A 14,522-nucleotide genomic window follows, 5' to 3' on the forward strand; every position below is an offset into this window, starting at 1 on the left:
AAACATACTGTGATATACATAACTCTGAAACCTATTTTTAACATTGAACAAAAGCTTGTGTTCTGTATCAAAATCCACATGAAAATTACTATAATTACCATTTGATGAATAAGATGTTTTGGATACCATAAACCTTTCTCTTTCTCTGCCTGTTGGTAGATATGTCGCCCTCTATCGCCGGGTATCGGGACAGGATTGGATTCATCCACCTGTTGAAAATCATATTGAAAAATTCAATAGGATACAAATCCTCGGATCCTCATGGGTTTTTTTCGAAAAAAAATGTAGCAACATAATATGTATCAACCCTATCACACTTCATACGTTTAAACTATTCAATAATTCATCTGCTTAAATGTGAGTTGAAATGCACAACCAGGAACCCAATAACCATACTATTCAGAGAAAAATACTATTCATTCCATGAGTTAAAATATCTGTTTTGCTGATAAATGATACATAGCTTAAACAAATCATTGAACTATACATAAGCAAACCACATAGCACAATTGTGTAATAAGGATGTAACAGTAGAAGTAGTAGTAGTAGAAGTAGTAGTAGTAGTGGTGGTGGTGGTGGTGGTGGTAGTAGTAGTAGTGGTAGTAGTGGTAGTAGTAGTAGTAGTAGTAGTAGTAGTAGTAGTAGTAGTAGTAGTAGTAGTAGTAGTAGTAGTAGTAGTAGTAGTAGTAGTAGTAGTAGTAGTAGTAGTAGTAGTAGTAGTACTAGTAGTAGTAGTAGTAGTAGTAGTAGTAGTAGTAGTAGTAGTAGTAGTAGTAGTAGTAGTAGTAGTAGTAGTAGTAGTATAGTAGTAGTAGTAGTAGTAGTAGTAGTAGTAGTATAGTAGTAGTAGTAGTAGTAGTAGTAGTAGTAGTAGTAGTAGTAGTAGTATAGTAGTAGTAGTAGTAGTAGTAGTAGTAGTAGTAGTAGTAGTAGTAGTAGTAGTAGTAGTAGTAGTAGTGGTAGTGGTGGTGGTGGTGGTGGTGGTGGTGGTGGTGGTGGTGGTGGTGGTGCTAAAATATTTTACAGACTATAAACTTTACTTAGGATAATCAGTTCAATTATACTTACAGGTTCTGCGTTGCGGATATAATCCAGTAGATTTTGCAGTCTCTCGGCGAATCCTCCACCAAAATGATGTGGGTCTATAGCAATGAACGTCTGGCCCTGTAGAAATGAGTGAATAAAATGGATCAATGAAAATATCAATGAATGACTGATGAATGAAAGTATCAATCAACCTGTCAGTCAATGAACGAATGAATTAATTTAACAAAATTGTTTAATTAATTAATTGATTAATTATTTAATGGATGAATGAATGAATGAATGAACGAATGAACGAACGAACGAATGAATGAATGAATAAATGAATGAATGAACGAACAAACGAATGAATGAATGAATCATGAATGAAGTGTAGAAAGAGTTTATTACCAAAAATACAAATGATGAAATACCTATTATAGAGCTGATTTGTTGTATATACATTTTTATTTGGTAGAAAAACAAATTCTACTAGCAAAAGAGAAAGTGGAGAGAGAAGAAACAAATTAGACACGAAAATGTAAAGATCGGAGGTTACGCATGGGTGCAGGTTTTTAAATCATTAATTTCACAACTTTTTCAGCATTATTTTGAGGTTCATGAGCAATTTACTTTCCGCTGAAATGTGTAAAAATCGAAGTGAAAGAACTATATTTTGGATGACGAAGCTAACATTCTATGGAATGAAACTACTCACAAAATCTTTGCCAACATACTCCCCAGACTCATTTCTCCATCCCATGTCTGTAGGAAAGGCCGAACCAGCTAGAACACTCGTTAGAACTTCGACTAAAAGAATAAGACCAAAACCTTTGTGACCACCTGTAAGAAAATGAGAAAAAGAAGAGAGAGAGGGGGGAGGTGGGAGAGAGAAGAGAAGATACCGGTAAGAAAAAAAAGAAGAGAGAGAAAAAATCCTAAGTCTTAATAATGGGGTTACTGTAAACTTTAAATAATTTTTTTATGTCATTGACCTTTGTAGGGTAAACATGGCAAACACGATGAAGAAACATTAAAAAAAAAAACACGTTCACACAAGCTGTCTCTCCATCCTTTCAAAGGATGATGTGATTTTATTCGGAGCTTAATATTGGTTCGAAAGAGAAACTTACTCTTCAGCTATTCATTGATACCAGTAGTTTTGGTACAGTTACACTCCTGCATGTCCCAAATAAAACGAATTGATAAGACAACAGATGGGTCGTTCAGAAAATACCCGAGCTTTCAAAATAGCACCAGGGTCCCGTAACACAAAGGTTAGCGATTAATCGTACACTTGATTTTCACGATTGATTGTACATTGTAGTCAATGCAATCAATCGTAGAAAAATGTTCTACTATCATTGCTAAGCTTTGTGTTACGGGCCCCAGGGCTCCGTAACACAAAGGTTAGCGATTGATCGCTAAATGAAATAACCTATCAAGATCACCATTGCATGCGCATTTTGCTAAGGAGACTGACTAGGAACCAATCAGAATTGTTCTTTCAAATTAGTGATCAAACGCTAATCTTTGTGTTACGGGGCCCAGATCACTTATAATACCGGTATATCGAATTAACTCGGTTCATACCTGTAGCAGGGCTTATTCCTCCAATAGGCAAGAGAGCTCCATTATTCACGATTCTAGCTCCATCTGTTGTTGATTTTCCGTCTTGGTCAACTCCCCAGCCCTCAGGAATTGTACCGTCTCCATCTTTAGTCTTCTCCATAACCTTAACTCGAAAAAAGAGAAATTACCTAGGCCTTTAACAGTTATTTTTCTCTTTAACTCTTTCTATTTATTTTATAATACAAAAATTCGATAGCTTGTCAATACTATTGTGTTCAATCAAGGGCAGAAATCTCTCCCCAAAAGTAAGGTCATCTAGTCCAAAATACATGTTTTATTTCGATTTTGAATGATGTATTTCTTTCCATCATAAAAGACCAAAAATAGTAGGGGGACATTTGATATTGTGTCCCCCTACTATTTTGTGTAGGGGGGGCGCGTCTCCCTGGGATTTCCGCCCATGTGTTCAATTGAAGATAATGGCACGCTACAGGATGTAGGAGTGGCTACATGGTATGATATTTTAAGGAGTATAAAAGGGGGGTACAAAAAAGAGAGAACGGGGTGCTTTTTCGTTGTAAATTTTGTTGAAGTTTATAAAGTGAAAAAGACTAGACATAATGAATCATAAGACGAGAGGTATATATACATAATGTATTAACATTGCACATTTTGGTTCGTATTATAGTCAGGCGCGGATCCAGGAGGGGGCCGAGCCGGCCCCGGCCCCCCCCCCCCTATTTTTTGACAACCTGCAGAAAAAGTGTACTATATCTTTATAGAAACTACGAAAAACAGAAAGAAAAGTAAGAAAGCGGTATTATACCCACCATGTGTAATTTACAGCCTCGTAACGGCCGGCCCGACCCCGAAAGGAAACAAGAAAAGGTGATGGGAAGAATTGGAAAATAGACTTTATATAAAAAATTTCGCCCGCGCTTCGTGCTCGCATTGGCTGTGTAATGAATCCCATTCAAGAGAATTAAATGACACTTCATATATCCAGTTCTGAAATCAAGTTGCACGCAATATTTTAGCTCGCACATCAAGCTTTCATTATTTTTTTGATTTACACAAATTGTTATATCAAAATGTTCAGCTCGCGCTGCGCGCTCGCATTTTTTGATTTGTGAGATACCTATCCTTTTTGGAAATTCTTTCCAAAATTTGTCAAAATGCTCCTTTATCATGTCAGTATATCAAACAATTAAGCTCGTGCTTCGTGCTCGCATTTAATTGTTTAAGACACACAGATTGCTCTTTATTTAAATAAAAACGCGCTTAGACTGTCCAGTTTTCAGGTCGGAATATCAAAAATTTTGAGCTCGCGCTTCGCACTCTATTTTTTTAATTGGTGATACTTGTATCCTCTTTATTAATCACTAAAAACAGTCCTAATTGAGTCCCTTTTCACGTTACTATAATAAAATTTCGGCTCGCGCTTTGCGCTCGCATTGTTTAGTTGGATACTTATCTTTGTTCATGATTATAAAAACTGCTCAGAATCTTCAGTTCTATAAGGACATAAAATATCAAAGAATTTTAGCTTGTGCTTCGCGCTCGCATTATATATGAAGACCACATGAGATACCTTATCTTGTTTATAACAATAAAAACTAACATATATTTAAAACTTCAGTCTTTAGTTAGGACTACCCCCTGAGAAACAAAAAAAAATCAGATTATAGCGGCCAATCGAGAAAAATGTTGATGAAAATATTTTTCGGCCCCCCCCCCCTATTGGCGAAAGCTGGATCCGCCCCTGATAGTGGATGATTTGACCTTTCAACGAGATTTGATATTAATCGGTTTCCCTTACTCATAAAAATTGAACTATTAAAGTAGATTTTCTATTGCTCCCATTCGAGTGAGTGTATGCTTCAATAGGAAATATTCTTGATCAAAATTATGTAAGAATAGGATTTGTCTTATTGTTGTGATGAATTCAAATGAAACAGAGATTGGTCTACACATCATAAGTATAAGATTTGAATCAATATCGGCTTCAGTTTTATCTATTGCAATTCTTTGTATACAGTGCGTCCCAGAAAAAACGAAACCTAGATTTAGCGATTATTTACCATAACTTAATCACAAATACCATAGTCAAATGACCTATCATTGTAAAGCTTAGAGTCTCTTCTATATGGTATAATATAGCAGAATTTTCATTCACGCATCAGTACGTAAAAAAAATTAGAGAAAGGATACAAAAAAATCATTTGGCGGGCGGTATCTGAGTTTAAAAAAGAAAATCAGAATCCTAAAAGTTCAATATCTACTATTAGTTTGATACCTCAATCACAAAAAATGGTCAAGAAATAACAAAGTTCTGTACCTTCGAAATAATGCTTGTATTTCCATAATTTCATTTAACGCGCTTTCACTGGTTTCCCTTCGAAGCTATCGCACGGTTAACAAAAGCCTCTATCATGTTTATGCATGACTGATCGTCAACAAAACGGAGTGTCGAGGAAGTCTGAAAGCTACCCTGTAAAACCTCTTCGTTTTATGAAATTATTGGAATTCAAATTTCAAATGAACAGTACTTTGTTATTTCTAGACCATTTTCTGTAATTGAGGTTGATATAGAATTTTTTTATGTGATTTTCTTTTTGAAACCCAGATACCCCCCGCAAAGTGAATTTTTGGTATCCTTTCTTAAAATTGTTTTTGCTCACTCATGCGTGAACCAAGACTAATCTAACTTAATTCAGTCGAAAGATGAGACCCTAAGCTTTACAATGATCGATAATTTGTCTATTTTATTTGTGGTTAAAATATGATAAATCGTCGATTAATGTCGGTTTCGTTTTTTGTGGGACGCTCTTTATAGGTTGAGCCATGTAGAAGTTGCGTGCTTCGGAACTGTAGCAGAAAAGGGAAAAGTAAGAAATAGAAGTATTTTTTTTACAGCATAAAGGCTATAAAATGGTTTATTCCGTTTCATTATTATCATGAAGCTTGATTAATCTTTATTTGGTTTATTTAAAAAAACTTTGCAATCAAAGACTAACCTTCCTCATCGCGGACACTGTTAGCGCAGAATCAAAGAGAAGGTAGTCTCCATTCAGACCCGCTGCTGCCAGACAAATCGGGTTGGTTCCCAAAACTCGCTGTTTAGAACCAGTCGCTGCAGTGCCGGGATAGGTGTTGGAAATGCATAGACCCTGAAAATGTACAGGTTTTTAAAGTAAAAACAAGACGTATAAAACGGACGTAGACCAAGGCAAGTTGATGATATACGACAGAAACTAAAAATTATTTCATAATTAGACTTTTATAATGATATTCTGTGAAATGGATTCTTTACTGTTCGCGGTCAAAATTTATTTCCTTCCTCGTTGCCAGGAATGGAATATATTTGCACGCTTGATTTCTGAAATTGTCAATAGCTTTCATGACCTCATTAGATTGTTACTCCAATATACATTCATGAATATTTTTGACAGATAAATGGCGCTATAAAATGCTGTGCATCATCATCATAAAGTTTAATTCTAATTTAACATTTTAAATGCTATCAATTGCGATGCATTTGTTGTGATCATGAGCCATTAACTTTTGATATTTTTTTTCAAAGTGCCCTTATGATTTGATTAGGTAACTATTTTCTTAATTTGAATAGATTGTTCTGGGAGTGCACAGGAATCGTTGCGATCCGATTATCAAACAAATTGTAATAACATTTGATATGAACATTCCAATCAATAGCGGTATTTTTTAGGACTACTGAAACCAAAATTCAGTCTAGTTCGAGCCTCCCTATAGGAATAAAAGCATATTCAATTCCAAATCGCAATGGCGTCATCATCTGCTGCGACTTGAAGAAGCTGATTTGAACTCTACTCCGACAACAGGGCTTGCCTCAAAGCAAAATTATGATTTTAACATAACATTATGCCAAACTTCAATAAAGAATTTTTTCTTCTTGGAATTTCATATTCAATGCAAAATGCGAATCATCAAAAATCGCATCGTATCGGATCGCATAGTGTGCGTTAGGTTTTACGATTTTGTTGCATTCAATCACACAAACGAAACAGACTCGAAAACAACCGATGTTATGTCAATGAAATAAATCTAATAGTTTTGGTTGGTTAGGGTCCCGTTTCACAAAGGCAAACGCACAATTTCTATAAAATATTTACCATCAGCCAATCAGATTGAATTATTTCAGTAGCTTTTAACTGTTCAATTTGTTATTATAATAAGTTTTATGAAACTGGTTGAACAATGTATCACGGGTGTGATTGGGGTATTATGTATCCAAAGGAACTGTTGCTGCTCTTGCGCCTTGGGCGTCTCATTATTATTACTATTATTATCATCATCGTCATCATCATTATTATCATCATCATCATCATCATCATCATCATTATTATTATTATTGTTATTATTATCATTATCATTAACATTATCATTATTATTATTATTATTATTATTATTATTATTATTATTATTATTATTATTATTATTATTATTATTGTTATTATTATTATCATTACTATCATTAATGTGATGATTCTTATTTCAAATTATACTTACGATCATACCTTGTTCAACTGCTTGCATGCAGTACCATCCTAAGGCTCCAAGATGGTATGAACCTAGGAGGGGTGAGCAGGGAGGGTTGCATGAAGCAAGTGAATGTGGAGTGCGAGAATATTGTATCCATTTTTTTTTAAATATACAAATCTTTATTTAATTTTCATTCAAACATAATACAAAGTTTTATGAATTGGACGGATTGAACGGATATAAATTAACGGATTAACATAAACTATTACTGGCGTAGTGAGCAAAACAAAATGATAGAGCGTAACAAAGCATATGGGGTAATATTACTGGAAACTTAAGAGCGAGCCAAGCGAGAGGCGAAAAACTTTACCAGTTTAAAATAAAAATCTCATTTTGTGATGGATTCTGACATAATATCAAGAATATGTAATCATATTTTACCATTTTCATTTTCGTTTCTTTCCTTTTCTCCTTTCTCTTTTTTTTCCGGGGGATGGGGGTCGTGGAACTTTTATGTAGGTCCACGTCCCTGGGAATCGGGGGTGCTGCGTGTGTTATTTTCCATAGGCAGCACCCCCTGGAAATCTAAATACCAGGGCCCGTCTTACAAAGAGATACGATTGATCCGATCAATCGTAACTCTATGGAAATCCAACAGTGTCATAACTTTCTACAGGAAATTTGCAAATTGTCCTTTGTAAACAAAAAAGAACACACCAAATTGTCAAGAAATCCATGAATTTATAAGTATACATCATATCTAGATATTTTTTTAACAAACATGCATTTTATATGTTGACGTTGCTGGCCGTCCATAGTTGCGATTGATCATCATTTTCACTTTATGTCTCTCATTCGTGTATTTCAAACGTTATCATAAAATACATGTTTTAAATATGTAATTCCCAGAACAAATTTCCTCATGGAAATAATAAATTGAATTGAATTAAATTGCATTGCATTGAATTGAATTGAAATAAATGGAGAAAACCACTTCATCTAACAATTTATACTCGTTCATGATTCCTTGTGTAATTTCATGGATATTTTGAGGTAAAATATTGTTTTGTATATTAGTAATTGTAACACATTGATTTAATTTTACAAAACACTACAGCATCGTTAGATTGGTAAATTATTTTTTTACAAAATATTATAGTATCATTATGATTGATAAATTTCACTGCATTAATTGGATAATTGTACAACATATTTCATTATTGTTTGATTGGTAAATTATTAACACATTAATAAGTTAATTTAACAAAATTTTACATTATCGTTTGCTTTGTACTTTATTAAGTGGTTAAATTTTACTAATTTTTACTGAGCACGGTAAACCTTCCCCAGAGCGTTACCCGAGGGAGTTGCATACCTTTCGCCGTGACCCATCCTACACCATTTTTAGATGCTTTCTCGATGGCTTTCTTCATCGCAAAGTTACCTACGACGGCCCCTAGGCATCCCTGTCCGTCTATCCATGCTGATCCTTCAGTCTCGTTCAGAATAACGGGTTCAGAGTCCACCAACGTGCCCTCAGAGATATTCGCTAAAATTATCTCTAAATGGTAGAAAAGAAAAATGATTGTCATTGAAACTCACTCAGTTGGCAATTCATATGTTTATATTGAATAGTCAGTGACTTTAACGCCTTTATTCATAGAATAGTTATGATGCTGGTGGTAAAACGACAAGTCATTAAAAAAGATCACAATTCCCGATAATCATATCGCAATGCGACCATAATACCAAATTCAAGATAAAGATAAGCTGGACACTTAATTTGTACGTCCTCTATGACAATGACAATCAACGTGCTTTATATCGGTGTATAATAATGTTATGGTTTATAATCTACAAATATTAGATTATAAGCCAAATAACCTTTCATTTTATACCCCGACAAAATGTTACGAGACCGTGTAAAGGTAAGAAGCTAGAATTTATAATAAAAAGTGTTTATTACACAATTTTATTTTCATCTTATTGAACAAATATTTTGTAATTAGATTTACTCTAACTCTTGGAGGTTGGTTACGGCACAATTTGGTTTAATTTGTGAAAAGGCCTATCAACCAAAATTCTGTTCGTTTTTTACCTTATTCGTCGGTTAAGCACATATTCATCAACGTATTGGTTATTTTGACCAGTTATTTTTTAACAGGGTATTGTTCCAGAAATTCTAGATAAATTCAGATAAATTTGATATTGTTTTCATTAAGAAATGTTCATATTTATCTTTATATCTATAAATATTTATAATATTTGGATTAAATGGTATACTCACGTAATAATGTAAAACCATGGGAGGTCTTGCCTCTGCAGTCGGCATCCAGAAGTACTTCAGCTTGTAATTCACCATGGCTAGCCTTCAATCCAGATAACACTATAGCATCCTTGATGAACTTTCTCACATTTTCAAAACTTAAAAACACCTTGTCTTCCGTTTTGCTATTACACTGTGATGCGGCCATGACCGAAAGTTTACGATTTGCGACGGTTGTTTGCGGAACGTCGTATATGAAGTTTACGATTTGCGACGGTTGTTTGAGAACTATGGGTGGAAAGCAAAATAGCGCACCTTTCGTGCAGTGTGCATGTTTTTTTTATGTGAGTGCAACTGTTAGCTGATGTATTCTTTATGCTCCGAAAAAAAGGGCAGCGACACTCTATTCATGTTTTGTAAACCATGAACAGGATGAGTAATAGGGGATCTTTCTACATTAATAGTGCGAGCTCAAAGCGCGATTGCTATTCCGATCTAAAAAAAGGGTCAATTTCAGTTCTATATTTCAAGCACTGTAGGAAAATTGTGAGGTGGATATGGATCGCACTTAATAAAGAGCTGATATTTTTCATTATTATTATTTTGAGTTTTGACATAGGATCGGGGCATCCTTAGGACATGTCATCATATGAAAATGATGACTATCTTTCTATTCCTCGATCTTGCTAAGCGCGAGATGAAACAAAAGGGACAATTTCAATATTAAATTGATATCTTATTTATTAATGCACAATGAGAGCAAGGAATTAATGCGAGTGCAAATCGCTAGCCGAAATTGTTGATAAACTGTCATAATAAGGGGATTTTAAGTAGTTTGTTTTATGTGTAATCAATATTGACACATGCATAACTCGCCAATCAAAATGCGAGCGTGCAGCGCTAGCTGATACGTTTTGACCAATCAGACCTAAAAAAGGGATATTTTGAAAACTTTATGGAATACACGAAAATAATAAGTACCTGATAAATCAAAATTTGTGAGTGCGCAGCGCGAGCAAAAAATGTTAATATTCAGACCACAAAACTGACATTTTTACAGAGCACTTTATAACAATTTGTAAATCACACAAAATAATGAAAGTTCGATTTCCGAGGTGAAATATGTTTTGTATATTGACTTCCAAACTTGATATAAGCTCCATATTGAACAAGTTATGTAAATCACCGAACGGGCAATGCGAGCGCGAAGCGCGAGCGAAAATTCTATATAGTGACGTGAAAGTTTCTTTTTATTTTCCAAGTCTTCCCCTCAATTTAATTTTTTTTTTCACTCGTCTTATATATATATATATAGAAATAGTCTGCTTCGGCATATGGAATAAAGTAATCACAAAAGGTTAGTAAATGCCGTGGAAATAAAATCGTAGATTTTAAAAGGAGCATAGCTCTAAAAAATGAAAGGTAAAGTCACACTCTTCGTCAGTGCCCATGATATATATATATGTATATGTATATAAATATATATGTATGTATAAAATCGTTTAAAATTTTTGGGGGCATATCGATATGTTTGCCCCCTTTTTTTCACTAGGGGTGATCGCCCCCCCCCCCCCCGCCCCGGGTCGACGCCTCTGTTCCATGATGTCTGCATGTTTTTATTGTGGGTGGTACATTAATGCCAATTCTCTCCCAAGCCCCCATCGGTTCCACGGCCCCTCAGTATTGAAAGCAGGGCAAAGTGATATTCCATTCAACTATGAAATAGTCCTACTACAACTCATCGGACGCATCCGAAAATGAATCAGCAATGTTAGGTCATTATAAGGTTTGCTATCTGACATGAGAGTTGAAATCATACCTGGACTTTGATCTTCCTTTGTTCATCCAAAAATGGAATGATAATGTGCCCTAAAATAAATAAGATGTATAGATCACCGAATATACTGGGCTTCATGGGTACACGGTCGGGGATATCCCGGTTATCAGTGGCGTACCTGGGATTTTTCACAGGGGGGGCAAACCGTCCGCCAAAAAATTTGACAAGCAAAAAAAAAAAAAAAAAAGGTCTTAAATCACAAACGAAGGATTTCGTACCAGAAAAAAATTTGACAAGCAAAAAAAAAAAAAAAAAAAAAAAAAAAAAAAAGGTCTTCAACCTCGTCAGGGGGGGGCAATAAAGGTCTTCAAGCTTGTCAGGGGGGGCAGGGATACGTTCTTTGCATGGGTTGTAGCTCGTCAGGGGGGACAGACTGCCCTAAAATAAATAAGATGTATAGATCACCGAATATACTGGGCTTCATGGGTACACGGTCGGGGATATCCCGGTTATCAGTGGCGTACCTGGGATTTTTCACAGGGGGGGGCAAACCGTCCGCCAAAAAATTTGACAAGCAAAAAAAAAAAAAAAAAAAAAAAAGGTCTTCAATCACAAATGAAGGATTTTGTACAAGAAAAAAATTAGACAAGCAAAAAAAAAAAAAAAAAAAAAAAAAAAAAAAAGGTCTTCAACCTCGTCAGGGGGGGCAATAAAGATCTTCAAGCTTGTCAGGGGGGGCAGGGATACGTTCTTTGCATGGGTTGTAGCTCGTCAGGGGGGACAGACTGCCCCCTCTGCCCCCCCCCCCCCCCGTAGGTACGCTAGTGCCGGTTATCATTAAAAACTTTATTGTCATCATCATCAACATCATCATCATCTGTGCGGGACTGAAGGTAGAAAGTACAGTGCGGGCGTGGATGTCAGATAATTTCAAAATGTTTGGTTGACCAACTTTTTCTGAAAACAAAATCAACATGGGCTTGGGATTGTACTGAACTCGGAAACAAACATTTTGTACAGAGTATATAAAACTTTGAAAGATAGAATCTTGGAGCTGCTAGCTCCATGGCGAAATATTATTACGGCAAATACAATAGGCATATATAATAGGTTAAAATAATATACATGCCAAATTTTTGACTTTCCTTAAACTTATTGCAGTACTGTATTATTTGAAATAGTGCAGTGATTCAATATTTTTAATGATTGATGTGATATCAATCAAATCTCTCTTGGAAAAGGCCCCGCCTTTTTTCCGGGGGGGGGGGATTTGTTTGGCTTTATGAATAAAACTTCATTTTATAAGTGCATGATATTGTGTGTCTATATCAATATAAGCAATTATATAAAAAAAAACCTGAAGCGACTTTCGATACCACCTGCACATTCCCTCTGCACCCATTTTCTTTTATCATTTTGATCGACAATGTTATTTTTTTTTTAAATGAGAGCGATGATTTGCGAGCCTATGAATAATTTGAACCCCCTGCTTCCTGCCATAATCGACAGTTTCGCGTTGTTGTTGTTTTTCTAATGTGTTTGATCTCGATTGAATTAAGAGAATTCTCATTTTATAGATTCAGTCATCATAAATACTTTGCCTTTTGATATAAATTTTGAGTGTTCGAGTGTTTTTTATTAGTAATTTTAAAATATTATCATTACATAAAATTGCCTTTTCGTTATTGACCTGTCTATTGTGATGATTGCGTTTCATGAAATGACCTGTGAGACGTTTTATCCCACAAGTCCTTTTCTATCCGACAGTTACCATAGTAACAGTGCTTCTCAGCCAATCAGAATGAAGGAAAGTTGTCAGATCTGATAATTGCCGGATGTTATAAATTTAATGAAATGCTCCCTGCTAGCGCTGAATTGCTCGATCGATCAAGGCTGGGGACCGAATAATCATAGCAACCATCTACTGAAAATTAATTTGAGCCGTGAAAACACGTATTGTTGAAATCGCTGTTTGCGTCAACGAACGTAGAGGGCAGCAACACACAAGCGTGTTGCTCTAAGGAAGGTCAACTCCGCTCGAATTTTGTGACCACTTTAAAAAATAAGGTGGGGTTTTGGGAAATTTGTCGAGTTGATTTTTTTTCATTTGTTAATTTCAAATATTTTTTAATGAACAATTATTAGATCGGTTATACTGGGTATAAAAATAAAAAATATTGCTTTTATTTTTAAAGAAAATATTTAGCTTAAATAATCATGATTTTGACATTTTTCCTCATTTTGGAATATTAAGCCTGTGACGAGGATACCTCATATCTCTTATTTTATTCTGCTGAATTTCGCTGCACCACTATAAATGCATAGACAACCACCGTAATAATCGAGGTCATTTTTCTGGCTTGGGTGCGCCGAGTCTGGGCCGGTAGCGCAGCTAGCCAGTGACGTTGATGATGCGCTGGGGCTTCAGGCGACTCGTCATAGATCTAGCAACTTAGACAATGACGTCTAATTTGCCTGGCCTGATTTGAAGTGTAATGGCTTCAGGGCTGATGTTTATCAACGATGATTGTTCAAGGTTAGATTTCAAATTTTAAATGTCATTTGACTTTTAAGTCTATAAATCTGAAATAAAGGCGCTGTATCCCCGAAATCCGGGTCTAAATTTCAACTCTGAGTCCGAGACCATGGCATGGACGGCGAAAAAACAACCCATGCATCGGATGCATTGCATTGGCTGCGCGCTGCGCTGCAGCTGCACTGTGATGATGGGTTCAGCGAAGAGCTCAGAGAAAATAAGGTGGTTATATTCAATCCCGAAATGCTTTGCGAGTGGTCACAAAATCGTCTCGACGCAAATCACCTAATACAGCCGTCTGGTGAAATCGCTGATAACAACAATCACCGATTTGGTAATGATTTTAGTTTCCTGAAACTTATATTTGTAAATTTTTAAATATCAAAGTATGTTTTTATATGTATGTATATTCCTCAACATATTTTTTAAGTTATCTTTGATATTGTTGTAGTCATATTCTTTCATATTCGTTTTTTGATCGCTACTAATTTGTTGTTGTATTGGATCGGCATTTGATTTCGTTGGCATGAACAATAAAATACGCGCGCAGCTCAGCTGCATGCGCGTATCGAGTTGACCTTCCTTATAGCAACACGCTTGTGTGTTGCTGCCCTCTACGTTCGTTGGTTTGCGTCAACAAAAGATTTAGGCGCGCAGTATGCGCAGACGGTCAATTTGCTTGGTATCGAGCTGCGGGTATCGATTTAGCCGCTAAGTTCCCATGACACCGCGCGTTTCAATGCGCGCATGAATTCAAACAAAGGAAAAATACACCCAACGCGCTAAGCCCATCCATGTCCACTGCACTACCTCAAAACAACCAAAAC

General features: G+C 35.7%; 1 protein-coding gene across 1 annotated transcript in view; it reads right to left on the bottom strand.

The window, feature by feature from the left end:
- The window catches only part of LOC129272078 (uncharacterized oxidoreductase YjmC-like), an 11,446-nt gene extending 1,748 nt beyond the window's left edge, over positions 1 to 9,698 (bottom strand). Inside the window, exons 1-8 of the mRNA XM_054909315.2 lie at positions 9,404 to 9,698; positions 8,492 to 8,677; positions 7,144 to 7,205; positions 5,613 to 5,765; positions 2,617 to 2,758; positions 1,742 to 1,866; positions 1,069 to 1,164; positions 99 to 209 (exon numbers count right to left, since the gene is read on the bottom strand). Coding sequence (XP_054765290.2) covers positions 99 to 209; positions 1,069 to 1,164; positions 1,742 to 1,866; positions 2,617 to 2,758; positions 5,613 to 5,765; positions 7,144 to 7,205; positions 8,492 to 8,677; positions 9,404 to 9,590 — 1,062 coding nt within the window. The 5' untranslated portion in view covers positions 9,591 to 9,698. The remainder of the gene's footprint in view (positions 1 to 98; positions 210 to 1,068; positions 1,165 to 1,741; positions 1,867 to 2,616; positions 2,759 to 5,612; positions 5,766 to 7,143; positions 7,206 to 8,491; positions 8,678 to 9,403) is intronic.
- Between the last annotated feature and the right edge of the window lie 4,824 nt (positions 9,699 to 14,522).

This window comes from Lytechinus pictus, chromosome 11 (genome assembly GCF_037042905.1).
Source record: "Lytechinus pictus isolate F3 Inbred chromosome 11, Lp3.0, whole genome shotgun sequence".
Classification (NCBI taxonomy): domain Eukaryota; kingdom Metazoa; phylum Echinodermata; class Echinoidea; order Temnopleuroida; family Toxopneustidae; genus Lytechinus; species Lytechinus pictus.